This window comes from Hemicordylus capensis, chromosome 4 (assembly GCF_027244095.1).
Source record: "Hemicordylus capensis ecotype Gifberg chromosome 4, rHemCap1.1.pri, whole genome shotgun sequence".
NCBI classification, from domain to species: domain Eukaryota; kingdom Metazoa; phylum Chordata; class Lepidosauria; order Squamata; family Cordylidae; genus Hemicordylus; species Hemicordylus capensis.
The window spans coordinates 72197797-72224376 of record NC_069660.1 but is presented as its reverse complement, the minus strand read 5'-3'; the positions used below and the strand labels follow the sequence as shown (position 1 = coordinate 72224376).

The following is a 26580-nucleotide window of genomic DNA, read 5'->3' as shown; positions in this document are numbered from 1 at the left end:
CCTGCTGGATCAGGCACAAGGCCCATCTAGATGCTCCTTTGTAAGTATACTCACAAACCAGTTCTTGGAACCAGGCCCAGTCCAGTTCAGACTTGGACTGAACCAGGCCAGTTCGCTGTTGAGCCTGGCTCAAATCGAGCCGGCTCACACATCCCTACTTGAACTTGTTTGAGACCCTCTGATCATGCTATATTCCCAAACAAGAAGCTGTCATACTCACCATTATGGCATTTCTTCTACTACTACTACTACAAATATTGATATACCACTTTTCAACAAAATTTCTCAAAACAGTCTACACATAAAAATAAATAATAAATTAATAAGATGGTTGCCTGTCCCAAAAAGGCTCACAGTCTAAAACAAACGTAAGGTAGACACCAGCAACAGTCACTGGAGGGAGACTGCTGGGGTTGGATAGGGACAGTTGCTCTCCCTTTGCTAACCGTAAGAGAATTGCCACTTTAAAAGGTGCCTCTTGGCTCAACACGGGACAGATGTTTCTATGTGTTTGTGTGGCCTATTTTTATTCAGTGTGTCAGGTTGCTTGTGTTTTTTAGAAATGTTCAGGAATATATTCTAGAAACAATGATATGCAAGAGAGAGAGAGAATGAACTCTTCAGGACCCTCTTATGCAACCAGTAGAGGCGCTTCACATGATCAAAGTGAAGCACCTCAAGGTGATGTGTGGGGAGAGTGGGCTTAGCCAGCTCTCCCCACACACAAGCAGAGTGCTCGCCCTGGGTGGCTGGATCGGCTGCCCAAACAATAACCGGCTCCGTCACGCAGCCATTTGGGGTATCGGAGGTCATCTGGCTCCTGGAAGTCCCAGGATGCCCCGTGCAAAGGGTGCTGGGTATTCTGGGGAGACTCCCGTGCCGGGGGGGGGGGCTGCTTGTAGCCTCCCAGTCAGGGGTCTGCTTGTCTGTCGGCGTGGCACACAATCAGTCAAACAGGGTTAGCGGAGTACTCACTCCGCTAACCTCTTTGTGGGGGGGGGGGAGGACTTAAGTAGGCTAACAGCCAGGAGCTGCACAGCTCCTGGTGATTCCCACGACTGCAGGAAAGTGGGCTGGGCTCCCTTAGCCCTCTTTCCTGCACTTGTGAGAATAGCCTTGTAGACAGTTAACTTGCAAGAGTGCCACATACAGTGTCATTGACCTTGTTTTCTATGTAAAAAGAACCATTTGATGCATGGGCTGGATGTGGCGGGGGGAGGGGGAGAATGTGGAGCCACAAAATTATGTGGCAAATGGGAGTGGTGAGCACTGTGGTAATAGTTATGTAAGTGGCTGCTCAGCTATATGAGCAAATTTTCTTTGATTTGGTGATGAAGCTGTTTGTAACTTACTGAAGTAAATGGGGGTTATCCCAGAGCAAGCACTTGCATCTTAGCTATGTTCTAACATTATAGCCAGAGTAAGGTGGTAATCATGGTGGTGTAGCTGATGCTGCTACCATCAGTCTATGAAGGTGAGGAGAGCTGGTCTTGTGGTAGCAAGCATGACTTGTCCCCATAGCTAAGCAGAGTCTGCCATGGTTGCATCTGAATGGGAGACTTGATGTGTGAGCACTGCAAGATATTCCCCTCAGGGGATGAAGCCGCTCTGGGAAGAGCAGAAGGTTTCAAGTTCCCTCCCTGGTTTCTCCAAGATAGGGCTGAGAGAGATTCCTGCCTGCAACCTTGGAGAAGCTGCTGCCAGTCTGTGAAGATAATACTGAGCTAGATAGACCAATGGTCTGCCTCAGTATATGGCAGTTTCCTATGTTCCTATGTTCCTATGGTTCTATGTTCCATGACATTTCCATCAGTTTCATCAACTTAAGTAACATTCCAGATAAGAGAAGAAATAATCGTTTATGATTATCTTTTCAACTTCAAAATGTAGCTTTAAATATAACTTCTTGGCTTAAGCTTTGAATTGTTGTCTCTCAGGAAACAAAACCAAACGACTATGAACAGCATAAAGGGAGTGTGAAATGAATAGAGTATGTGTGCAATTGGCCCTCACTTTGATGGGCTTGCAGAGGAGAAGCTCCCTGTGGATGGTATGTATGAAGTCTTCAGGCTACTTGCCTTTATTCACCTCTGGAACAGAAAAACCCTTAGAAGCACTTCAAGCTAATGGTATATTGGGTGTTGGCCTCGTTTAAGGAAGGAGGCTGTGTTGGAAAGCCAGAAAAAACGGTAATAAAAGACTGAGAACTAAATTCTTATCATCAGTAGAGTTCCCACCTGTAATTATCTGATTAGGGGATTCACCACTATATAATTTCATCCCTGAAATAATGATGATTATAATGGTTCACTCTTGCCACTGCAGTTAAGGTCATGTCAGTGTGAACCCATATTCTCATGGGCTCCATTTGAACTTGGCTGGTAAAATTCATTCTTAGCCTTAAGCTGAAATGGAAAACTAGATAGATGTGCATATAACAAGGGTCTCTCCCTCCCAGAAAAGTTTTAGGTACAGAAAAAGCCCTTACCCCCCATCTTTCTTCCAGATAAGTAGCTGTAGGTGCACTCAGATACTTCAAGCTATTTGCATTAAGTGAAAGCCTTCATGTGGACACTGTGTCCCACTGGTATTAGCATGCTAATGTGTGGTTTCTGAGGTCAAAAGGCATGGAGAAGCCTTGCAACTAGCATTACAGCAGAATGAAAACCTCAGCACAAAGTGTTTTCAAATGCTGATTATTGCATACTTAGGTCAGGGATGGGTTAAAACAAGGTACTCATTTTAACAAGCAGTTAAATTATTTAATTCCAAAAGCCCTTGTTATGGTAAGAACTCAACTGATGGAAAGGGGACTTGTGCTAGTAGAATAGATTCAGGATTATAGCCATGATTCTTAACTGGGGCAAGAAATGGGACATAGAGAGGAAATATACAGCATGCAAGTCAATTTTAGTCATGAAGTAAACACAGCAGCATTGGGCAAATAACTCTCCTTCAGCCTAACATCTCTCAGGCAGGTTGTGGGAATCAGTTACTTAAAAATCCTAAGTACTTCTGCTATATTCAGTATGAACCTCCCATAAATTTAATATTGTTTGCCAGTCTGATGTGCGTTTGACACAAAAGATGGCACATAAATATTTTATAATAAAGTAGAGATCAGTCACTGAAGTTGTTCTAGCTTATTCAGAAGTGACATTTGGTTTCTATCAGAAGCAGGGCCTTCTCAGTGGTTGCCCCAAGGTTTTGAAATGCTTTCCCACAGGCGGTTAATTTCTCTCTCTTAGGCCACTGTGAAGAGTCAACATTTTTGGCAGCTACCATAGGCTCATTACTGATCCCCGAGACCACCTCTGTGCCTATAGCTTTCATGTGGTGGTGGCAGAGTGACCTTCTCAGGTCCCAATCAGGTAGGAGGAGGGAGTCCATAGAGAACACTGAGAGCCCCCTGAAACTTGGAGTTGCCCTACCCTCTCTTGTAATATTCTGCCAGCCGATTACAATGGTTCTGTGATATTGCCCTTTTAGGAATTTTATCATTAGTAAAAAAATTTTGCTGTAAAGTCATTCTAGGCTAATCATGTTTTTCTTAAGTTATGTTGTTTTAACACTGAATTAAAAATAAATAAACTTGCAAATGGATCCCGTAAAATAGTAAATCATATAAACCTTCCAGTGTGGACATAATGGGGGCATCCACAGCGGCACTCATGGAAGGATATTTTGTGGCTGTGATGCTCTGCAAAGCTGTGCTACTGCTAGTGGAATAGGGACCACCCAAATGGGTGTTGCTCAAGGAGTTCCCCATTTGCACATATCAAGAGGTTGTGCTAGCACAGGAACTAGTTTGGAAGAGAGTTGAATTACTTCACACAACACTGGTGTGCTACATAGTTACACTAATGCAACAGCATTTATGCTAGTTCACTGCTGCTCTGGATGCTCCCCATAATAGAGAAATATTTGAAAGAACGACTTCTAATTCCTTTTAATTAGAATTGAGAGTTTAATGTATGTTTAAATGATTGTTTTATGTACTGTTTAGAGAGTGTCAGCGGAAAAGCAGTATAGAAAGTTTTCCAGTAAATTAAAAATAGCAATGGTCATGGTTCATAATGGATGAGCTTGATGGTCAGCTGAACATAAACTCACTTGAAGTGATGTAAAGGTAAAGTCGTGCCGTCGAGTCGATGTCAACTCCTGGTGACCACAGAGCCATGTGGTTTTCTTTGGAAGAATACAGGAGGGGTTTACCATTGCTATTTCCCATGCAATATGAGATTATGCCTTTCAGCATCTTCCTATATCACTGCTGCCTGATATAGATGTTTCCCATAATCTGGGAAAGTTACCAGTGGGGATTCAAACTGGCAACTTCTGCCTTGTTAGTCAAGTCATTTCCCCACTGTGCCATTAGTAGCTGAAACTAATTTTCCCCAGCTTAGAAATATGAATGCCTGTGGCTCATAATGTTTGTCTCAGATGCAAGGCAAACACTACAGCCCTGAAAGTTCTTTTCCAGCTCAGATTTTACATCATTCTAGAAAAGGAATCAGTCCTCCAACCCATCTGTTTACCTTCGTTGCTACTTTAAAAGTGAGATGGAGATTTAGAATGAGGGATCTCTCTCTCTCTCTCTCTCTCTCTCTCTCTCTCTCGGCATTCATGCTAGGCACCAGGAACACTAGGAAATGCCAGAGGCAGCCAGTGGATCCTCTTTGTTATGTACTAAGATTGAGGAAATGTACATTTCTCAGTACTGACATGTTTATCTCTTTTTCCTCTGAGTCGCAGTAGAACCCTTTATGAACTTAACAGGCTAGGCTACCCATTTTATAGAAGCCAGGATCATGCTCTCTTGCCACCTACTGTGCATTGTCTGGTTCCCCAATATGATGAGAGACAAGCAGCATGTTGTGTTCTGTCATGATGCTTTCAATGTGACTCAGTCCTGGCCCTTTTCATCCCAGAAGCCCAGAATCCCTGCCCAGCTGACACCCCAAAGAGAATACAGCTTCTGTTCCCTGGATTGGCTCAAGGTACTTTCTGCCCTCAAGCCTTTCTGCTGAATCATTGCTTGTTTATAGATCAGAGAGAGAGAAATGTAAAGTCTAGCAGAGAACAAACACAAGTCCTTGCTGGAAGGGTATGGAGGTTGTTTGTTTGTTTTGCAGCCAGTCCGGTCCTTTTGCTTAACTCTGTCCTGCTCTAGACTGTTGATTTATAAACTGAACACTAGAAGAATGCAAGTGGCTGTGGCACAGGTACTGCGCTTGAGTCCCTTAAAATATCTTGCCCGGTCAGGGCAATTTGCACGTTGTCTTCATGAACCTAGCCATTAGCAAACTGCATTTTAACATCTCTTACACTTAAGGCTACTTTGTACATAACATTTTATCTACATGAATTTCACTTCTGTGTAGGGAAAAAGCATGTGCAACATTTAAACAGCACTCTTGGGACTATCTCAGACTAGGAGGTCCTGAACTCAGAGTGGAAGAGTCAAAATCATGATGGGAACCCCCGAGGCCCCTGCCCCAGACTCTGGACCAGATTAGGGGAGATCCTCTGGGGACCAGCACCTTCAGGAGCCCCCTGATAACCACCACAAGCAGGAAATGCATTAAGAAGGCCAGATGGGTCCAGAGACCCCTGAACTGGGGGAGTCTCCAGAACAAAGTTCCAATCGAGAAGCATTCCTTGAGGACCCTCACCCATCAAGGAATGAGGAAGCCTCCCTTGACCTCACGCCGAGGGAGTCATCCCCTTCGCCCCCAGCAGAACTTGAAAGACAACAATGTCGAGCCAGGTTTGAACTTCAGCAATGACATAGGAGCACAAGAATGACAGCTTGTGGGCTCAGCCATGAAAGGACTACTGAAGAGGAGGAGCCAACTCGGGAGGAGAGCATACCTTGCAAGCCAGCTGCTGAGAGGCTCAATGCAGGGTGGAGACTCTATTTAAGTTCCAGACTCCCTTAGGGATGAGCTAGTTCAGCAGCTCACTTACTGACTGCCTTAGCTCTGTACTCAGCCTACTCCCTGAAAACTACAGTGAGTCTATCTTCAGCCCTGCTCCCTCATCACTGTAACCTAGACTCTCCAGAATCTCTTGCCCAGCTCCCTCATGGCCCATGCCAGCAGTGTGGGTAGAAAAAACATGACAACCAGGTGTGAAGAACATATACATATTTGTAGCTCACCACATGGACATATTTTGGCAAGCAGTGTCTGGTTGTGGCTTTCTCCTGTATGTGCACGCAGTGAACATGTGCTTGCTGTGTACAATGTGTCGTATGGTTTTCCCCCCTACATGGAAGTGGTGTTCATCTTTTTTTTTTTAAATTAAGGCATAAAATTATTAGTATTTTAATCAAAGTTTTGGTGGCTTTCTTAATGTACCAGAACTGCAGGCTGCTTCACACAGTCATGATGATCCTGGTTAAGAGTTAAGCAGGTTTGCTGAACCCTTCAGAGCTGATTGCGAAAACTCAGAATTTCCCGGCAATCCTGGTTAACCAGAATTTCCCTGGGTTCTGGGTTCACACAATCAGCTCCTCAAGGCTCACTAATCCTGTAACCAGGATTACTTTGTAACCAGGATACTACAATAATAATAATATTATAAACTTTGTTAGCCACCCCTTAAATTGTTCTCTGTTGTGTTACACATAAAAACACACACTAAATTATAACAGACCAAAAGGGGGGGCAGGATACAAAGTACAATTCAAAAACAAACAAAAAATTCAGAATCAGATTACAATTCTTAAAAAAAAAAATGTTAAAAGTTTTAAAGGCCTGAGTGAACAAAAAGGTCTTTACCTGGCATCTAAAATAACAAAGCAATGAAGTCAGGCGAACCATAAATGGGGAGGCTATTCCATAAATGGGGTGCAACCACCAAAAAGGCCCTCTCTATTTAGCAGGGACAGCCAGAGAAGGGCCTCCGAAGATCTAAAGTCGGGACATATGGGGCAAGGTGCTCCCTCAGGTAACCCAGTCCCAAGCCATGTAGGGCTTTATAGGTTAAAACCAGCACCTTGAATTGGGCCCAGAAACGGACTAGGGGCCAGTGCAGCTGATGAAGCACTGCCGTAATATGCTCAAAACATCCAGTCCCATTTAATAATCTTGCAGCCGTATTTTGTACGACAGCCCCACATACAACGCATTTTGCAATTTTGTATGACAGCCCCACATACAACACGTTGCAGTAATCTAAGCAAGAGCTTACCAGAGCATAAGTAACTGTGGCCAAGCTATCTCTGTCCAGGTACGGTCACAGTTGGTATATCATCCAAAGCTGATAAAAGGCACTCCAAGCCATAGAGGTCACTTGAGCTTCAAGTGACAGTGCTGGATCAGTGAGTACCCCCAAGCTGCAAACCTGGTCCTTCAGGGGGAGTTCAACCCCATCTAGGACAGGCTGAACATCATCCGGGCAAAGGAACCACTGACCAGCAGTACTTCTGTCTTGTCTGGATTGAGTCTCAGTTTATACCCCCTCATCCAGTCCATTACTACATACAAACATCGATTTAGGACAGTCACTGCCTCATCTGTGTTTGATGAAAAAGCAAGATTCAGCTGAGTGTCATCTGCATATTGATGACACCTCAGGCCAAATCTACGGATGACCTCTCCAAGCAGTTTCATGTAGATATTAAGCAGCATAGGGGAAAGAATGGAACCCAGCGGTACCCCACAGCATAAATGCCAAGGGGTTGAGCAGTAACCCCCTAGCCCCACCTTTTGGGAACGGGCCTCAAGGTAGGAGTGTAGCCACCTCTAAACAGTGCCTCCCACACCCAACTTGGACAGCCTATCCAAAAGGATACCATGGTCAATGGTATTGAAAGCCACTGAGAGATCCAAGAGAATTAACAGGGTTCAACTCCCCCTGTCAATCTCTCTCATTCTGCATAGGTCATTCCACAGGGCGATCAAAGCAGTTTCTGTTCCAAAACCTGTTCCTTTGTAACCAGGACCCTTGTGATTGTGTGAACCCAGCCTCCATTGATTAAAGTTTGGGCAGTTTAATCTACAGGGGCTAATTTTAATGGGTATGGGCAAGTTTCAGTTTATCAGGCTGCAAGTTGAGAATGGCAGCTTTTGTTTATTATATATGGTAGTTATCTCATGCTTCAATATTTCAAAAAGGGGCATTTTATTAAAGGTTTGGTAATATGCAAATACCTTTAAATATTAATTGAACTCTTGCAAGGTAAACAATCAGCTTTAAAAGTATTTAATTAGTTGACAGCCCTGAGTGGTGGGGTGGGGATAAAAAACGCTATTGAGAATATGAACTTGGAACTCATGAAAGTTGACATGTTTCCAAAATGCAAAGCTGAGATTTTCAGGATTGTGATGATAATTTATACACAACCATGGTTTCAGTCTGCTGGTTCAAGATTATCTACCTGGATTCTAACAAATTAGAAATAGGTTAGGAGAAAACATAGAGGTAATGTATATACCCTTTCCTGTTTTGGCATGTTATAAATGAAATAAGGGAATCGTTTAGTCGTGGGAGTTTGGCAGTTGAGTCAGGTAGTGGCTTGTTTTTCCTCTCCTGCATCCATACCCATCGATACATACATACATACTGTACAAACACTCACTCACTGACACACTCCCTCATTATAGCCCCCTATAGTTAAGATATTCAGGAGTTTTTCTTAGGATTGGTTCTTACAAGAGTGTTTTGTACTTGTGTGTGAATACTTGAGTGTTTATGCAGATTGTAGAGGATACATATACTGGTGATGCATGAAAATCTGAAAATCAGTCCTTACCTGGACATGCCATAACTAAAACTGTAAACCAAAAGCTGGGCTTGGATCCACATTACATGGCCCCAGACCTGTCACCCACTTAATGGGTGGTTTGGGGCAAGTTGCACTCATCTTTGCTTCAGTTCTACCCCTTTTGAAATTTGATTTTCAATTGGTGTACATTTCACGCAAGCATGTTGCATCATCCTGAGTTTTCAACAAACCATAATCAGTAGTGCACTGTCTCCAAGTATTAATAGGGTACTGTCATTTATATCTCAATGAGCTTGCATACATTCTTGCTTCTCTAAAGACTGGCATACATTTCTGCAATCTGGCAATGCTGTATACGTGGCAGAGCAGTGGGGGCCTTTACACTGCACATGCCTCCCCCCACCACACATACCAAGTAATTTCTACTGAAGCAAACAGAGCTGTGTTGACATAACCAGCTGATGGTCTGCGATCACAATTGTTCTTCTATTCTTGCAGGATTTGTGGTTGAGAATTGGAGGAGGATGGGGATAAACTCGCTAGCGCCTGCATGCCTTTCTTAGCAGAGGTTTGCCTGGCTGTGCCCAGAGGAAAGAATACAGCCTCATAAAACAAATATGGCTGCTTCCCAAAAGCTCCTAACAGCCTGTAGACCCCAAAGAAGAACTGGTCTCCCACTCCCAGGAAGAATAAAACACTATTTCAGGAGACTCCAGTGTCTGCATTGTTTAAGCAAATTTTTCCCAGATGGTTCAATTGGCCCATGTGGTTTAGTTTTCTCTTTAGCTGTGATCCTGTGTACAGTTAGTTAGATGCTAGTGCTATTGAAATAAAAAGGAATTGCTTCCAAATAAAGAGGATTTTACAATTCTCATTGCTGTTCAGAGACTTGAACAAGTCATTTGGATCATGCTTCTATGCAAACAAGTTTATATTGTGGGGAACAGACACAAAACAGTTGTCTTCTTGTCAACACACAGTTCAGATCCCGCACGTGTTAGGTTCTGTTACAATATCCTGTCTTTCAGAAGGTCCAGCATACTGTGCTGCTTGGTGGCTGCAGATGCATGAATGTTCAAGAATTCGTGTGTGTGTGGTGTTACCATGCATTCCTTTCTTTATCATTAGTATGTTTTCGTCTTTCAGATAGTAACAGGATAAAAAAGGTATGTGGGAGAAAACAATAGTCATTTAGAATATTATTCCCCAAGGAATATATTGGCCAATATGATCCATAGCCCTCTAGCAACAGAGAAAATAATTCAGAGGGCAGTGGATCCACAAGTAGCCTTCAGCATCCCTGTGCTGAAGGCTGCTTTGCGTAGTGGACTGGGTGTGGAGGGGATTTTCTTGTCTGTTCCTTCCCTGTCCCAGATTTATACCAGTGGTAAGGGCTTTTGGAAGTAGGGGAGAAAGACAAAAATTGTTCCCCATCCTCACCTGAGCCGCTGCTTGCACTTCTGGAGCCTGCCTTCTGTTGCTGGAGGGCTGTGGATCGTGTCAGCCACCATGTTTAGTTAACCTTTACCTTAAAAAAAAAAAAAAAGGTTTGTGCAATAAATGGACTCAAAGCTCCTGTATAGGGAAATTGTTGTCACTGAGTGGTAGAGCACATGCTTTGCATCCAGAAGGTTCCCGGTTCAGTCCCTGGCATCTGTAGGTAGGGTTGGGAAAGACCCCTGTCTGAAACCCTGGAGAAGTCACTGCCTGTCAATGTAGACAACACTGAGCCAGATAGACCAATGGTTTGACTCCGTGTCAGGCAGCTTTCTGTGCTCCTGTTCTTCCATCTCCTTGCTTTATCCCCCGTTAATTGGGCAAAGAGGCACCTTTTAAAATGGAGGCTCTCATATTTAGCAGGGAGAGAGCAACTGTGCCTATTCAATCCACTATGGCACCCTTCCAGTGCCTGTTGCTGGTTTCTCCCTTGTGTTTCATTTTAGATTTTGAGCCCCCTTGGGGCAGGGAACCATCTTTTATTTCCTTTTCCAATGTAAACTGCTTTGAGAACTGTTTTTGTTCTCAAATAAACAAACGTTGATAATAATTTCCAAAAACAGGGTTCAAAGCCAAGCCCATGGCACTTGGAAAGAGCCTTAGTACTGTCTTAGACATGTCCAAATTTCTACATGGAAACCACTGCTGTGTATTTATTTATTGAATCACTCATACCCCACCTTTCTCTCCTGAAGGATATCCAAGGTGGCTAACAATAACAAAAATAAAACCAAAAAAATTCAAAGTACATCTAAAAATACAATAAGCAAAATTTTTTGAAACCCAGCAACAGCACAAACCCCACAACAGTGTAAGCCTCCAAATAATCAGTGGCTGACATCCAGAGCAGTGGTCCAAAGATACAGCAGAAAGAGGCTGCTTTTTACACAGCCAGAGGTTTCCTTAGCAGCAGAGTGTGTATGTGTGGCAGGGGAGCGATTTTTGCTAATCTCCCCTGCTTCCAGAAGTGCTATTTGGCTTCCAAAAATATGTCCCCGGGGGCTGCGCAACTCTTAGGGACATATTTCTGGAAGGCAAATAAGATTTTGGGAGATAGTGGGGATAAGCACATGTTCTGCTGCTCAGAAAGACTCTGGCTGTGAGGACACAGCTTCTCTCTGCAGTAAGCAGCTCATGTTGTGTCCTCAGGCTGTGGCTATGGATGTCAGCCAATATTCATGAGCCCTCAAAAGTCTTCTGTTTTTACCATGTAAGAATGCAGCCCACAATCTGCATTTAGATAATCTGTTGTGATGATTGCACATAAAGTAAAGTGTGCCGTCAAGTCGGTGTCAACTCCTAGAGACCAGAGCCCTGTCGTTGTCTGGTGAAATACAGAAGGGGTTTATTATTATTATTATTTATTATTACATTTATATCCCGCTTTTCCTCCAAGGAGCCCAGAGCGGTGTACTACATACTTGACTTTCTCTTCACAAGAACCCTGTGAAGTAGGTTAGGCTGTGAGAGACGTGACTGGCCCAGAGTCACCCAGCTAGTATAATGGCTGAATGGAGATTTGAACTCAGGTCTCCCCGGTCCTAGTCTAGCACCCTAACCACTACACAACGCTGGCTCCACGCTACTACACCACGCTACACCATGCTGGTTTACCATTGCCTCCTCCAGCACAGTATGAGATGATGCCTTTCAGCATCTTCCTATATCGCTGCTGCCTGACATAGGTGTTTCCCATAGTCTGAGAAACATACCAGTGGGGATTCGAACTGGCAACCTCTGACTTGCTAGTCAAGTCATTTTCCGCTGTGCCATTATTAAAACCAAATATGCATGCGAGATAATCACACATGACAATCTACATTTAGGTGGCACATGGTTTCCTATATGGAGTGTTTTCCATGTAGGAACTTTGCCATGTCTGAAATGGCCCTCACTCTCTGTGCTGCCTATCATGCAGTGGAGACTGCAACCACTACCTCCTAGATCCGCTGATTCAGATGAGGTTGTTTCTAGTGACCTGATCAGTTTTCCTGGATATAAAATCTCTGATCCTGCAATGGTAAGCAGTTGATTCTGATATGACCAGCTGCTATTCTACTCTGCCCACTTCATTGTTGACCTTTCTTGCTACAGGATTGTTGCATATTTCTTGAAACAAACTTGCCCCATATTATTTTATTATTATTATTTTTACATTTATATCCCGCTCCTCCTCCAAGGAGCCCAGAGCGGGGTACTACATACTTAAGTTTCTCTTTCACAACAACCCTGTGAAGTAGGTTCGGCTGAGAGAGACGCTCTTTATATCTTTACAAGCTTGTTACTGACCACTCTTTCTATCAGTTAATCCTTCACGATATCCCTTGAACTGATCTACAGGTGTTTTATGTTCCTGACAACTATCTTACAAAATAAGGAGGCAGTCCTTTCTCAGTAGCCCTGCTACACCCATCTGAAAGCCGAATTCTGATCTGGACTGCAGATCGATCTCTCCCTCAGTTTAAGAGCTTCTTAATAAAATTCACAAGTTTACAGATAATAAGATTATATATTGTATTGAATCACTCTGGCTTGGATGGGATCATACTTCTGCAGTTAATATTTTAGGGGCCATTATATAACTCGGAATAAATTCTGCCTTTAGCTAAGTGAGAGAATATTTTTAACACATCCATATGAAATAAATACTAAAGTGTTGGACTTTGGAAATTTCGGAAATTTCAAAAGAGAACTTGGAACATAGGGAGCTGCCTATTGGTCCATGTAGTTTGGTATTCTGTAGACTGACTGGTAGTGGTTCTCCAAGGTTTCAGGCAGGAATCTTTTCCTAGCCCCACCTGGAAACCCAGGGATTGAACCTAGGACCTTCTGTATGCTCTACCACTGAGCTACAACCCCATCCTAAGGGGATGATCTTACAGGAAACTGCTCACAGGTAGTTACCCACTCAAATGCAAACCAATGAAAACCCTTCTTAACAAAGGGGGCAGTTCATGCTTGCTACCACAAGACTGGCTCTCTATCCAACTCTTTTCCAGCTCTCCACTTATTGTCAAATAATTTTGTTCATAACACAGTTCACCATGTATTTATAAAGGTATTGTTCTCACCACATCCTTTCTAACACATCTTGACATCTGTGGCTTTCACATAACATTTTCATATACAGGATATTGGTTTTCTGCATTTTGTAGAAATTAATCAAGGTGTGGGCCTGCAAGATCAAGAGTGGAGTGAATTCATACAGATGCCAACATGCATTCTGCAGCTGCAGTGCTAATTCAGGGCTTCAGAATCTCACTTATGACAATATGAAGTTATTCTCATGTGCACCATAATTCAGGCTAGGAAAGCACAGCCTGGGTTCAGCTGTGCATGAGAACCACTAGGATTAGGCCAAATCCTGGCGGGGCAGTGCCGTCTTAGCCCCACTTTGTAAGCCCCCCTTAACCTGGGCTCCAGGACTGTATGTTAACTGGTGCTATGTTTAGCCCCAGCCGACACAGAGAAGGACACCTAGCATAGGCCCATCTCCTGGGGGTTATCCCCCAATCATCACGTGTGTCGCACAGTGCTTTGTGGGATCTCAGGAGTTCCACACTGCAGGCGCGATCCAGGCTCCCAGCAACTTTGCAGCCATTGTCTGAGGGGAGGGGGGGAGGTGAGTTTGACCAGCCTTCCTCACCTGCCTGTGTGAACAACCTCTATGAGTTCTACTTAGCTGGAAGTGTATTAGGATTGGGAAGCAGTCCTGCAGGCTATATGTCTTGTCTCTTTGTAATGAGTTGAAGCAGATGAGACAATCGCCTCCGAGGATTATTCACACATACAAAACTGTTTCAAGAAGATGCGGGGGGGGGGGAGAGGACTGCATTCTGTACCGAGGAGGCGGGATATACAGTGATCCTGCATAATACAGACCTCACCCAACCAGTAGCATGATCAGTTCTGACCAGATGGGTTATTTACTTGGAAATGTGGTAAAGCTAATTCCAGGCATCCCATTCCTCTTGTGCCCTGTAGGTTAATGTCACTGGCTAACATACAGAGCAAGGATGCACCGGTGCAGCAAGGGAGCAACCTAACAGAACCTCCCAACTAATTATACTGATGCGACACCAATTTTTTTAACTTCCACCTCTACCCCCTAAGAGCCCCTGGTGGCGCAGTGGTAAAACTGCCGCCCTGTAACCAGAAGGTTACAAGTTCGATCCTGACCAGGGGCTCAAGGTTGACTCAGCCTTCCATCCTTCCGAGGTCGGTAAAATGAGTACCCAGAATGTTGGGGGCAATATGCTAAATCATTGTAAACCGCTTAGAGAGCTCTGGCTATAGAGCGGTATATACATGTAAGTGCTATTGCTATTGCTACCCCAGGAAGCTTTCTGGGACATATCTTTGGGTGGCACAGAGGGCTTTCTAGGGAGGGTGTCAAAAATGGCTGCTGCCTGCACCAGAACTGTTAGTTGGGAAGTTCTGCTAGGCTCCTCTCTTGCTGCACCAGTGCATCCTTGCTGTGTATGTCAGGCATTATCAAAACTGATCCTCCGTTGAATGTAGGATAAACTTCACATACAGCAGCATTGTTGTGCAGAGCCCATTGCTCGGTGTGGGAGTTTCTGAATTGGGACCAGAACTTGTTATAGGACCAACTACAATGTTTTTTCTTTCTAGCTATTCTTCTGAGCAGTTTATGTATAATTGCTTAGGCAAATACTGATACAAAGCTCTTAATTAATTATGTGAATTTTGTAAGATTAGGAACATAGGAAGCTGCCATATACTGAGTCAGAACATTGGTCTGTCTAGCTCAGTATTGTCTTCACAGACTGTCAGCAGCTTCTCCAGGGTTGCAGGCAGGAATCTCTCTCAGACCTATCTTGCTCTTCCCATCGGCTCCATCCCCTGAGGGGAATATCTTACAGTGCTCACACATGTAGTCTCCCATTCATATGCAACCAGGGCAGACCCTGCTTAGCTAAGGGGACAAGTCATGCCTGCCACCACAAGACCTGCTCTCCTCTCCTTGGCATCTCCTCTCCATGGATTCTTATAGCCATGCAACCAAAAAATAGATCAAAGTCACAAATCACAAGAGTGCTTGGATTTTGCAGGAGAAGAGGCAGAGACAACTGACCTCACAGTGCAGGACACTTTGAGGCTGTTCTTGCACACACCCAAGACCAGGCTAAAGCAGCCAAGACAGGGCTTGGCTGCATGTGAGAACTTGCAGGAGCCAACCAGCTGCTAGCGGCGCTGCAGCAGCAGACCCACCTGTGGAGCTGCCCTCTTAAGTGGGGTTAAGGGAGCAATCACTCCCTTAGCCCCATTTTCTGATCATGTGCTGCACCAGCTGCTTTTAGCAGGTGCTGTAGCAGTGGCAGGTGCCCATCTATCAGTGTGGGATCCCTTAGTGCACTGTGCACTCATGCAGTCCATTGTGAGATCTCTGGGGACCAGGACAATGTACCCAGGCCCCTGACCCTCCACGCTCTTGGGGGGCAGCCAGTGTCCCTCTGGGTGGGTGATCTGCATGCCCAGCACAGACCCAACAATCGTCTGAGGGGGAGGTAAGCTTCTCTAGCCTTCCTCCCTGCGTGCCCTCAAGCCTTTCTCACTGATGGTGAGAAAGGGATCATTATTTGCCTGGATGAGGGATGTTAATGTTCTGAAATACACTTGGTTTACTTCTATTTTTTTCCAGTTGCTGTTTATTTTTATGTAGATGAGGCAAAATGAAACAAAAAGCAAAATGTAGAGTAAAGAATTTGTTGCAGACCAAGTAAATTTCTCAAAAAGAGTGACTATAAATAAGTCTTATGTTTAGAAGATCTTTCAACCCTTTTGCTTACAGTGGGGCCCTAAATATTTTTCTGCTGTGCTCCAAGTGTGCACAAACTGTTTGGGTACCAGGCTCAAATCCTCTTCTCCCTCTCCCCAACAGGCCAGCCCCAGAGCCGAGTAACTGTCCGGACACCTCCAACTTCAACTTGTATCCCTCTCCTTCAGAATGGTTCTGGGCATATACTGGACCTTTCAAACGGCGAGGCTGGGAATGGTGTCGTTTGTTCTGAACTCAGCTCACTGTCAAGCTCCCAGAAACCTCATCGAAAGCTACAGTCACATCACTCCATCAACAGCCAGATCAGTAAAAAAAGCAAAGGCAGTTCCAAATCTGTCTCCTCTCAGATCCCTACTGAGGCACAGGAAGGTATGTCTCCCTACCTTAATATTTTTTCAGTTACTATGAGAGTTTATTTGGTCTTCTTGTCCTTTTAAGGTCCTTTTAAGATGAACCCATGACCCCAAAGAATTTACAATCTAAAAGACACAGCACAAGTTGAAAAGTGTAGGAAAATGGGGTTCTGCTTCTCAGGTTCTCCCTTGCTTAGGTCTAATGTTATGGGTAGTTGAAGACCTTTTTTCAAAACAAGGAAAGTTGATGCAAGACTCCAAAGTAGCCAATGGATGGGACCTTGTGGTCACACAACTTCCATTTAGCAGTTGCAAGGACTGACCACTGTTCTCTGAAAGAGGAGGAAAGTGGACATTGGTTCCAGAGAACCATTTGAAGGATCCCTGTTCTCTCCTCCTCCCTTGGTGCCATTTGCAGGGCATCTGGGCTATGATGGGATCTGGTCTGAAAGAAAGAAGATTGGTTCCCTTTTCAAGTCAGAGGGAAGGTTATGGCCTTAGTTGCTGAACATAACCTTTAGGTTAACTTTCCCCAACCCTCACAGCTCGATACACACACCTACCTCCTTAACATGTCATCATTTCCCACTGTGACCTGTGGAGGCAAGGGCTGGGGTGTTCCGAAGCCCTAGCAACTGTAGGCTCTTTAAGTACCATCACCAGGCTGGTCCCAGGTGTTTTGAGAGGTTGGAATGTAGTTCATTTCAAACATTAACACTCCTCTTGGTGCCAGCAGAATTTTTTTCATCCAAAACGTCTTTAATGTCCAAAATGCCTTCGGAGAATCCTGCTGTACTCTAGCTGTGCACAGTGCCGTCTTCCACTTGTTGTCTTCCTGCCTTCTCCTGGCCCTCACACACCCCTATCTTTTGCTTGCTTTTTGAAATTCTCTTTTTTCTTCTTCCCCCGCTTCCAGATTGCTGTGTCCACTGCATCCTCTCCTGCCTCTTCTGCGAGTTCCTGACTCTCTGCAACATCATGCTGGACTGTGCCACTTGTGGCTCCTGCAGCTCTGAGGATTCTTGCATCTGCTGCTGTTGCTGCGGCTCTGGGGAATGTGCCGATTGCGACCTGCCCTGTGACATGGACTGTGGCATCATTGATGCATGCTGTGAGTCAGCCGACTGCTTGGAGATCTGCATGGAGTGCTGTGGTCTGTGCTTCTCTTCCTGAAACCTGGAGGCAGATCTCGTTCCGTCAATAGGATCTCTGAGGGTTACCCCGGGGGAAGACCTTGGTAATGAGGTCCCCATGGTCCTCCCTCATCATTGGATAATCAGAATCTAATGTAGTCAAAGGTTGGAACAGGGGAGGAGCCCAGAGGAGCTGACACCATTCACACCAGTTTGGAACCAGAATTCTGGGCTCAAAGACTGCTTGGGCCAAAGTGGCCCTTTCCCCCTCCCCCAATCTACCGCTAAAGATTTGCAGGATTCTTGAAGAGCAGAGGGGATGTGCATTCTCTCTCTCCCCTCCCTCCAGTCTCCTCCTAATGGAAGCTGGGGAAGAGCAGTGTTCCTGCTGCCTGAGCCAAGAGCAGGAGAAGACAAGCTGCACAGCCAGCGACACTGCTTGGCAGGGACCTGGTGCAGTCACACATGGCCCAAGACGGTAGGCATGCCGAGCTGCCTGCGTCTAGAGTGCCAGCAAGCTATGCCACCTACTGGCCAACAAGTCCTACTGCTATCTGACCAACTGTTGGAAGTTTTCTAGCTCTGGTGCTTATTGGTTGGCAGAAGTGCCTAGAGTGAACTGGTGCCAGCTAGTTGGCAGGCTTGCTGTCTCCTGGCTGGCTATTGAGCGTCTCAGGCGCCCAGGGAAATGGCAGGCAGCCTAGTGTGCCAAGATGGAATGTTTGCATGCAGCTGCTCCGGGCCCATCTCTAAAGCCGTAGCTAAAGCTGGATTCTTCCAATGGCACAATTAAAGGAAGCCAAAGCCCCTGACACAGTGAGCAAAAGATGTGTGAGCATCCCCTCCACATCTGTCAGCAGCTAGGAGCTGGCCTATTTTGTGAACTTTTTAGAGGTGGGAACTATATCTCATTCCTGCCGTCCCCACCCCCATCAACCTTCTGCTGAAGATGCCATCAGTGTTGAGCATGACGAGTACAGACCGCTCTCTCCACTCCCCATATTCTCATTCCAGGGCCTCTTTGCCACCACAGGTATCTGATTCTTTAAAGAGGCTTCTTTACAGACTGAGGATGCAAGTTTATCGGTGTGAAAAGAGGGTAATAGGCATTGCCTCTCCTTGCTTTTCCCCACAGCACACAAGTGACTTTAAAGGTACTGGCTACCTGGTGTCCTGTCAAAAAGCTACACAGCAGCCTCCCAAGTGAGCCATTAACATAATTAGCATGTCTTGGGCCCAGGGACCAAGGTACTTAGTACCACTCCAACTAAGGGCAGCCTTCCATACCAAATCCCTTGATTCCTTTCAGTGTGGAGTGGTTTTATATTTGTCTGTTTTATTTGTCACTGTAAATAAAAACGTTTTTTCACGTCTGACCCAAAGACTTCTTCAGTGTTGCATGCTGACCTGAGGGGTGAAACTACTGCACACTTGTGAAGAAGGACTTCTCCTAGGGCCATTTCAGTGGCAATACTTTTGTACGTGAATTTGATAACCAAGTACAAAATAGTATTTTGGAAATACACATGCCCTGTATCATAATGTGAACTGTGTATGCATGTATTTTTAACTCTTTAAAATACAGGCAAATGTCAGCCGGTTAATTCACGTGTGTATTTCGTATTTGGGCATCATACTCAAAAACCAGGGAGACAAGAGTTCAAATCCACACTCAGCCATGAATTCACTGGGTGATCTCAGCCTAACCTAACTCACAGAGTTGTGGTGAGAATAAAAGGGAGTATTCCATGCCTGCTGCCCTAAGCTCCTTTGAAACAGTTTATATATAGATATTATTGACTCAAATATTGCATTTGAGTAGGAGTCATTTTAGATGAAGATAAGCAAGGAGTGAAGCTTAGATATCTCTGGGGTTTCCCTAGGGTGTCTTGACAGGATTATAGTAGGAATGAGATCTTTGGAATTCCCTCTCTCACACACACTCTCACACACAGCCCTCTAATTATGGTTACCATCAGAAATTTTAGCAGGCAATGGGGGATTTGAGGAGAGCATGACTTGTCCCCTTAGCTAAGCAGGGTCCTCCCTGGTTGCATTTGAGTGGGAGACTTGATGTGTGAGCACTGTAAGATATTCCCCTTAGGGGATGGAGCTGCTCTAGGAAGAGCAGAACATTCCAAGTTCCCTCCCTGGCATCTCCAAGATAGGGCTGAGGGAGACTCCTGCCTGCAACCTTGGAGAAGCTGCTGCCAGTCTGTGTAGACAATACTGAGCTAGATGGACCTATGGTCTGACTCAGTATATGACAGCTTCCTATGTTCCTATGACTCTACCCACCTTAACTTTTTTTTTTTTGGCTGGCCTTGGGCCATAATAAAGAAATTCTGAACTCTATCCACCACAGTCCTAATCCAGATGTATACCCCAGCAAAAAGCTCCTATTGGTACCAATTGATATATAGCCAGATAAGAACTGTGGCAGGGGCAGGGTTAAAATAAGGTTGCCATCTCCCCCGGATTTCTGGGTAGTACCCAGATTTTAAGGAAGTTGACCAGATTCCCAGCTTTCTCTTTTCTTTCTTTTTAAAGTTAAGCTCTAGCCCTTGTAGAAATGGAGTTATGGAGCTCAACCACTGGTCTTCGAGTAAGGCAGGTAAAGCACAGGAGGCTGTCTGGGAAAGATTCACAGTAAATAATCCCCTTAGGAATGTCCCCTTTGTTTTTGTCAGCAGGGGATCTCTATAAGGCAGTTGAGAGGATAGCTTGATTTTGATGTAAATCACTACCTCCCTGTTTGTTATGTTTAAGGTTTTTTGCTTTATAGTGCAATCCACTCTATGCATGCCTACTTGAAGTACCATTGGTTTCAATCAGATATTCTTCCATGTATGTATGCATGTATGTATGTATGTATGTATAGGATTGCAGCCTAACTGAAAAGCTTAGTGTATTTTTTGTTCATTTGCTGCTATTGATATCTCAGACTTTGTGTAGTCTTCATTTATTTTCATTGTATTTTCTGGTAGAAAATTACTTTGCTCCAGTCAATATCCAGAACAATAGAAGTCAACTGGAGAGTGCATCAGTTAATTTGCATAACATGCAAATTATTTGCAGGCTAATTTGCATAACATGCAAATTTGGGCACCTGATTTGGAGAGCTTGAATATGGCAACCATAGGTTAAAACCTCCTCCCCACTCCCACCCTGCTGTAATCCTGATCTGTGGGAGGAACAATCTGGCTGCTAGTGACATATGTGTTGTTTGCCCCACAGTTTGAGTGGCAGAATTTCTCAAACATACTGAAACTTGAAACGAAAATCATGATCTTGTTCCTATGATAACTTACACGTTTTGCCCGATTTGTTACAGTGGAGTGGATTTCAGGAAGGCCTTGGAGAAACAAGAACTGGAAACATGAGCGTGGTTGCATTCAAAAGTCTGGGATTAATCCTCTCTGTCGCCCGCTCTTTTTGGTTCAGTGACCCTTGGGATATGATAACCTCCTTGTTTTGGGATGGCATGGGCTCTGTCCTGCTCTTTGTAGCAGCAAACACAACTGATATTCTATTTTAATGAAAAGAAAAAGTGAAATAGTGGCAGGGGAGCTGTAAAATATTTTTAAAACTATCCTTAATTAGCACAATTGTTTATCACAATTAGCACAAATGTTTAGTTAGGACAATGATGTTTGGCAAGAAGGACAACAGTACCAAGAGCCATGAATCTTATTTAAAGTGATAAATCCCATAGATTTGATCAGTAATAGCCTGAAACATGTTTGCCCCCTACTAAACCAGATTCATACCCCACACCCTGGCTTTCCTCTCTGGAGTAGTCTTACCCCATTATAGATTAGTTTCCCTCACTTTGAACACAGATCACATGACACTAAAATAAGTTAGGCCTCAGAGCTGGAGTAGGCCCTTGATTGAGAGCAGGCCCATAAGCTCCAACAGTGCCAATTTACCAGGGACTGTTCCTATTTTCTGGAATATACCCTTGATACATCACTGTTCCTATTTCATCCCATTTTTGGCTCTTGGGGAAATTGTGTTTTGTTTCTTTTCATGCAAGTTTCTAGAGGTATTCTGCAGAATTCTTCTCCCTCCCCAGAGCTTTAAGAAATTAGATCTCTAAATGGGTGGGTGGATGCATTGTGCATTACATATAGTTCACAACACTAATGCACTATGCAGTACCCAGCATATAGCTGGTGGAATCCAGTCTTCAGCAATTATAATGGTGGGGGGAGCTTGGGCAATAACCCTTGGTATGAAACTTGGTTGTTACATGTGTATCCCTATTTTCATCTGCAAAATGTTAGAGGGTATGATCTTGGCCCATCTACTTTGATAGTCTGAAATACAGTAATATGCTCTGCATATACCTTACTACCCGTTTTCCATTTGCGGCGTGTTTGTGGTCATGCCTCCCAGGTTGTATGGCCATGTCCCCTATACCTTCATTTTCATTGGTGAAATTTTGGACACTATGCTTGTTGCATTTTTATATCACACCCAGCAAGAGGGAATCGGGAAGCCAAAAGCACTGCACGCTAAGGTCTCATTCTGTCACTGAGGTGATCAATCTGTGTCGTGAGTTACACCATTCATAGTGCAGGTGAAGGATCACATGATTGAATATCTCTCCGTACAAAATAATAATCCTACACACATTAAGATGTCAACGAGAAGGCTAGTCCTTCTCCCTGCCATATAGTTTTCTACGTTATCTAGAATAGATAACGGGGCCATTTACATGACCTACCAGGTAAGCAGAAAACTTGCTTTCCCACCCAGAGGAGCATCCTGACCTTGGTGGGAGCACACTCTGCACTCCCACACGATCCCTGCTGCTCCATGCAGTGCTGAGCAGGCCAGACCACTCTGAGGCCAGGACTCATTATCCCTGCCTCCAAGTATCTCACAGTGCACCGAGCACAGTGCACTGGGGGATTCCCCCAGGGGGCGGGTGCTCTAGGTGCCCATCTCTGTGTCAGCATGAGCCACAAGTAACCCACACTGACTTGTAATCCCAGGAGCCGGGCTTCAGCACTGGGTTTAGTGCCGGGATCCGCAGCTGCCTAAGCCTGGGCTTGGCTGCTCATGAGAAGAGCCTCAACATCTATCTATATATTTCCCTAAGGTGTACCCATAGCTAATCCCATGCATGGCAGTTCTCACAAGAGTTCATGAGCGAGCTGCCGGCAGGGGGAGAGGAAAGTGGCAGCGCTGGCGGACAGGCAAGGTGGGGGGGAGAAAATGGGGATAGGTGGGGGGGGAGAAAACTGTGGTGGATGGGTGGGGAATGAACACAGGGTAGGGGGCTGAGAACAGAGGGGAAACCAAGAGGGAGGGGGAAGGAGGGGGGAGAACTAGAGGCACAGATGCTCTGCACCTGGCCCAGCTAGTATATTATATTTCTGTTACCTAGATTATCGAGACACATTTCAAACTGGTTTTTGGGCAGGCTGTGGGGTGGAGACTACCTTGGTCAGCTTGATGAATCATCTGCAATGGGGAATTGACAGAACAAAAAGTTCTCAAATCGGTTTACATAGATCTAAATAGATAAAGTTGCTCCCTGTCCCCAAAGGGCTCACAATCTAAAAAAGAAAAATAAGATAGAAACCAGCAACAGCCACTGGAGAGATGCTGTGCTGGGGATGGATAGGGCCAGTTGCTCGCCCCCTGCTGAATAAAGAGTATCTCCGCTTTTAAAAGGTGCCTCTTTGCTCAGTTAGCAGGGGATTTTCCACATACTGTGGAAAAGGCCATGTATACAAACATAGACAGCTAAAAGGACTTTATAGAAATCAATGAGAAATGGGAATAGTTTTACCAAGTTAATCAGATCATGCTCTTAGTCCTCCCAGACAATCTGCATCTTTGGCAGGGAGCTGAATCCCCTCCCCAGCCTCCAAGAACAGGCCTCACTTATGGGGCTAATTAACCACTGCTGGCAGCTCGCAGGCTATTGCTCCATCCATGCCAGCTGTTTATCAAACTCCACTAGTAATAGGGAGCAGATTCCTCCACCTAAGACCTCTGCCTAAGCCAGTAAGAAAGCACAGTGTGCCCTTGAATGGTGTGGGAACTGGGAGCAGTGTAGCAAAATTTACTAAAAAACAAAACAAAAGCTGCTGCCTGCTGATGTCAACATTTCTCTACTGGTGATCAGAAAAAGGGAGTAGAGGTGGCAATGAAGAAATGGCTAACATAAGAACATCCCTTATGGATCAGGCCCAAGGCCCCTCTAGTCTAGCATCCTGTTTCCCACAGTGGCCCACCAGATGCCGCTGGGAAGCCCAAAGTCTTCACAACATTATGAGTTATCTGGACAATTTGCCTTCATGAATACTGTTTATCACAAGAGCACACTAGTGTTCTTCCAGTGAATGTAGAATGCAAGTACAGGAGAACCTCATTATCCGCAGATTCGCGTATCCACAGTCAGGTAAAAGACACCCAACCTCGGCATACACAGGGAAAAGGGGTGGGGGACATTAACTTCGTGTATCCACAGGTTGGGTGACCAGAAATGACTGTGGAGGTCATTTCCAGCCACTCTTTTGTTTCTCAGAGCCACAAAATGGCTCAATTTAAAGGAAAAAATTGTGATTTGGGGGCATTCCAGGGCACAGCATGACTTGGGTGGGGAGCAGCAAAGCATGGTAAGGAGTTCACCCTGTGTTTCCCAATGAAATCTGGCTTTTCCCCAGCCATTTTTTGATCATTTCTGGCTGACCAGGAACCTAATCCCCACAAACCCATTGACCAATGCCTCGATATTTGCAGTTTCCATATCCACGGCTGCAGCCAAGAACAGAACCCCTGCAAATATCTAGGTCCTCCTGTATTGAACAGGTATACATCAGGGTCTTCAAGAGAACAAAGAGAAGTCTATTCTACTGGAATGTCTGGGCAATGTAAAGCAGGAGACTAGATTCGGCCCAGTTTCCAGGCTTGCCTCAGAGATGGGGCGATAGCTCAAGACAGCTTCCTATGTTCTCTCATTTTCCTCCAAGCCTTTCTGACTCTCCAGCATGGTGTAGTGGTTAGAGTGCTGGACTAGGACCGGGAAGACCCGAGTTCAAATCTCCATTCAGCCATGAAACTGGCTGGGTGACTCTGGGCCAGTCACTTCTCTCTCAACCTAACCTACTTCACAGGGTTGTTGTGAAAGAGAAACTCAAGTATGTAGTACACCGCTCTGGGATTCTTGGAGGAAGAGTGGGATATAAATGTAAAAATAATAATTTCTGCTTTGCTAGTAGGGCCTATTTCACTTGATGTCACCTAGCCTTTACCTGGCTTGGGAGAGGAAGGCATTTCCTCCCCTACACAATCAAGTCCCTGTAAGTAATTACTGGTTCTCCTCCCTCCATAACAATGGACATTTCATTAGAATATAATAAGTAATATAAACTCCAAAAAATATGAAATGTTGGCTAATTAATTACACACAAGCTAACATGTTCCCAATTAACTTTCATAGGCACTTCTTAAACTACCACAGCAAATAACTATTCATTGCACAGAAGATGGAAGAGAGAGAAAAAATCATTTACAAATATTATTACCCAGTTGGTTTTCAGCAATCAGTTCTAGAGTGCTGAGAGAACCATCCGAAGTGAGATTTCCCCAGTTTATTGATAAAATGATCCGTGATTACAATCCCAGAACTTACTTCAGTTTTGCAGGCCTCAGAGGTGAACTGGATGTTTCAGAGATGTGAGAGAGAACCAGGGACCATTTGAAAGATAAAGGACTCTCATCTCCTCTTTCTAGGATTGCTAGGTGTTAGGGAGATTATGCCTGTAACTTTAAAGGGTTCCACAGTGAGAACGGATGCAAACACTGCACCTCCCATCCTGTGGCACCACCTGTGTCTTTGCCTCCTTATTGTAACAGCCTGGGTTGTTTTTGCTACACAACAAGCAACAGCAGAGACTGAGCAAAGAGACTGGAGGAAAAACAGCTGCATCCTATTTCACTGCTTAGACATCTAAAATGTATTAGCTTGGCTTTAAAAGATTCATACCGGGAAGCCCAGGTAAGTGATCATGTAAATAGTGGGTGCTGAACATCTATATTTTCATTAACTCAGTAGGGGCACATGTCTATGGAAAAGCTTCTGCTTCAATTTTAACTATGTTTTGAAAAAACAAATTCCTGATAGCCTTTGCCCTGTAGGTCCACATCCCTTAATAGCTAGCTCTCCTCCTGTTTCTTTCACAGTGCTATAAAGTTCCCAACCCACCACACCAGGGGCGTAGCTATAATTGGGCGAACGGGTTCAAAGAACCCGAGCCGTACCTAATCAGGAGCCGCCATTAGCAGCCCTGACACGCCCCCCCATCTGACGTCAGACGCAGGGGCGGGAGTTTGGCTCCCGAGCAGGGGCCGCGCAGCCCCTTCGAGAGCTAAACAAAGGCTGGTGCTGCATTTGCAGCACAGCCCAGGAGCGGCTCTTTCCTGCAGGGAAGAGTTGCTCCTGGCTGGTGTTGCGAACGCAGCGCCAGCCTAACTAGCTCCTGAAGGGACCACTCAGCCACTTCAGGAGCTAAGACTGGTTCTGCGTTCTCAACGCAGCCCAGAATTGGCTCTTCCCTGCAGGGAAGAGCCGCTCCTGGGCTGTGCTGCGAACGCAGAACCAGCCTTTGTTTAACTGCTGAAGGGGCCGCATGGCCCCTTCGGCAGTTAAGCTGCTTCTCCCGAACGGAGCCTCAAGGCTCCGTTCGGGAGCCAGACCACACACCCCGCGTCTGACGTCAGACACGGGGGCATGGCTATCCCCTGCGTCTGACGTCAGATGCAGGGGGCGGGGCTATCGGGGCGCCCTCCACGGCCGCACATGGGCCACCGGCCGGCTAGCTACACCCCTGCACCACACACAATCAGTTCCATCTATCTGGCCTGGGCTTCTGGGGTTACCCAGTAGAGGAGGAAGGCACTATACTGCAGAGGCTCCTATCCTACAAATAAATCAAATTAAGTGTTGTAATCATTTTTTCCCATGAGGAGAGTCCGCAGTACTCTTGCAGTACAACAGGCTGACTGGTTTGATGAGGCAGAAAAATTCCTCTTGTCGCC

At 45.1% G+C, this 26580-nt stretch overlaps 1 protein-coding gene and 1 long non-coding RNA gene across 2 annotated transcripts in view; one reads left to right on the top strand and one right to left on the bottom strand.

Annotated features, from left to right (window-relative positions):
- The window catches only part of MDFI (MyoD family inhibitor), a 75526-nt gene extending 56402 nt beyond the window's left edge, over positions 1–19124 (top strand). The window contains exons 4-5 of the mRNA XM_053242832.1: positions 16137–16403; positions 17304–19124. Of these exons, the coding sequence (XP_053098807.1) occupies positions 16137–16403; positions 17304–17560 (524 nt within the window). The 3' untranslated portion in view covers positions 17561–19124. The remainder of the gene's footprint in view (positions 1–16136; positions 16404–17303) is intronic.
- On the bottom strand, positions 9563–25267 carry LOC128322099 (uncharacterized). The gene is made up of 3 exons (XR_008305520.1): positions 25175–25267; positions 10175–10262; positions 9563–9873 (listed from the first exon to the last, which is right to left on the bottom strand). It is a non-coding gene; the product is annotated as an uncharacterized LOC128322099 (long non-coding RNA).
- Between the last annotated feature and the right edge of the window lie 1313 nt (positions 25268–26580).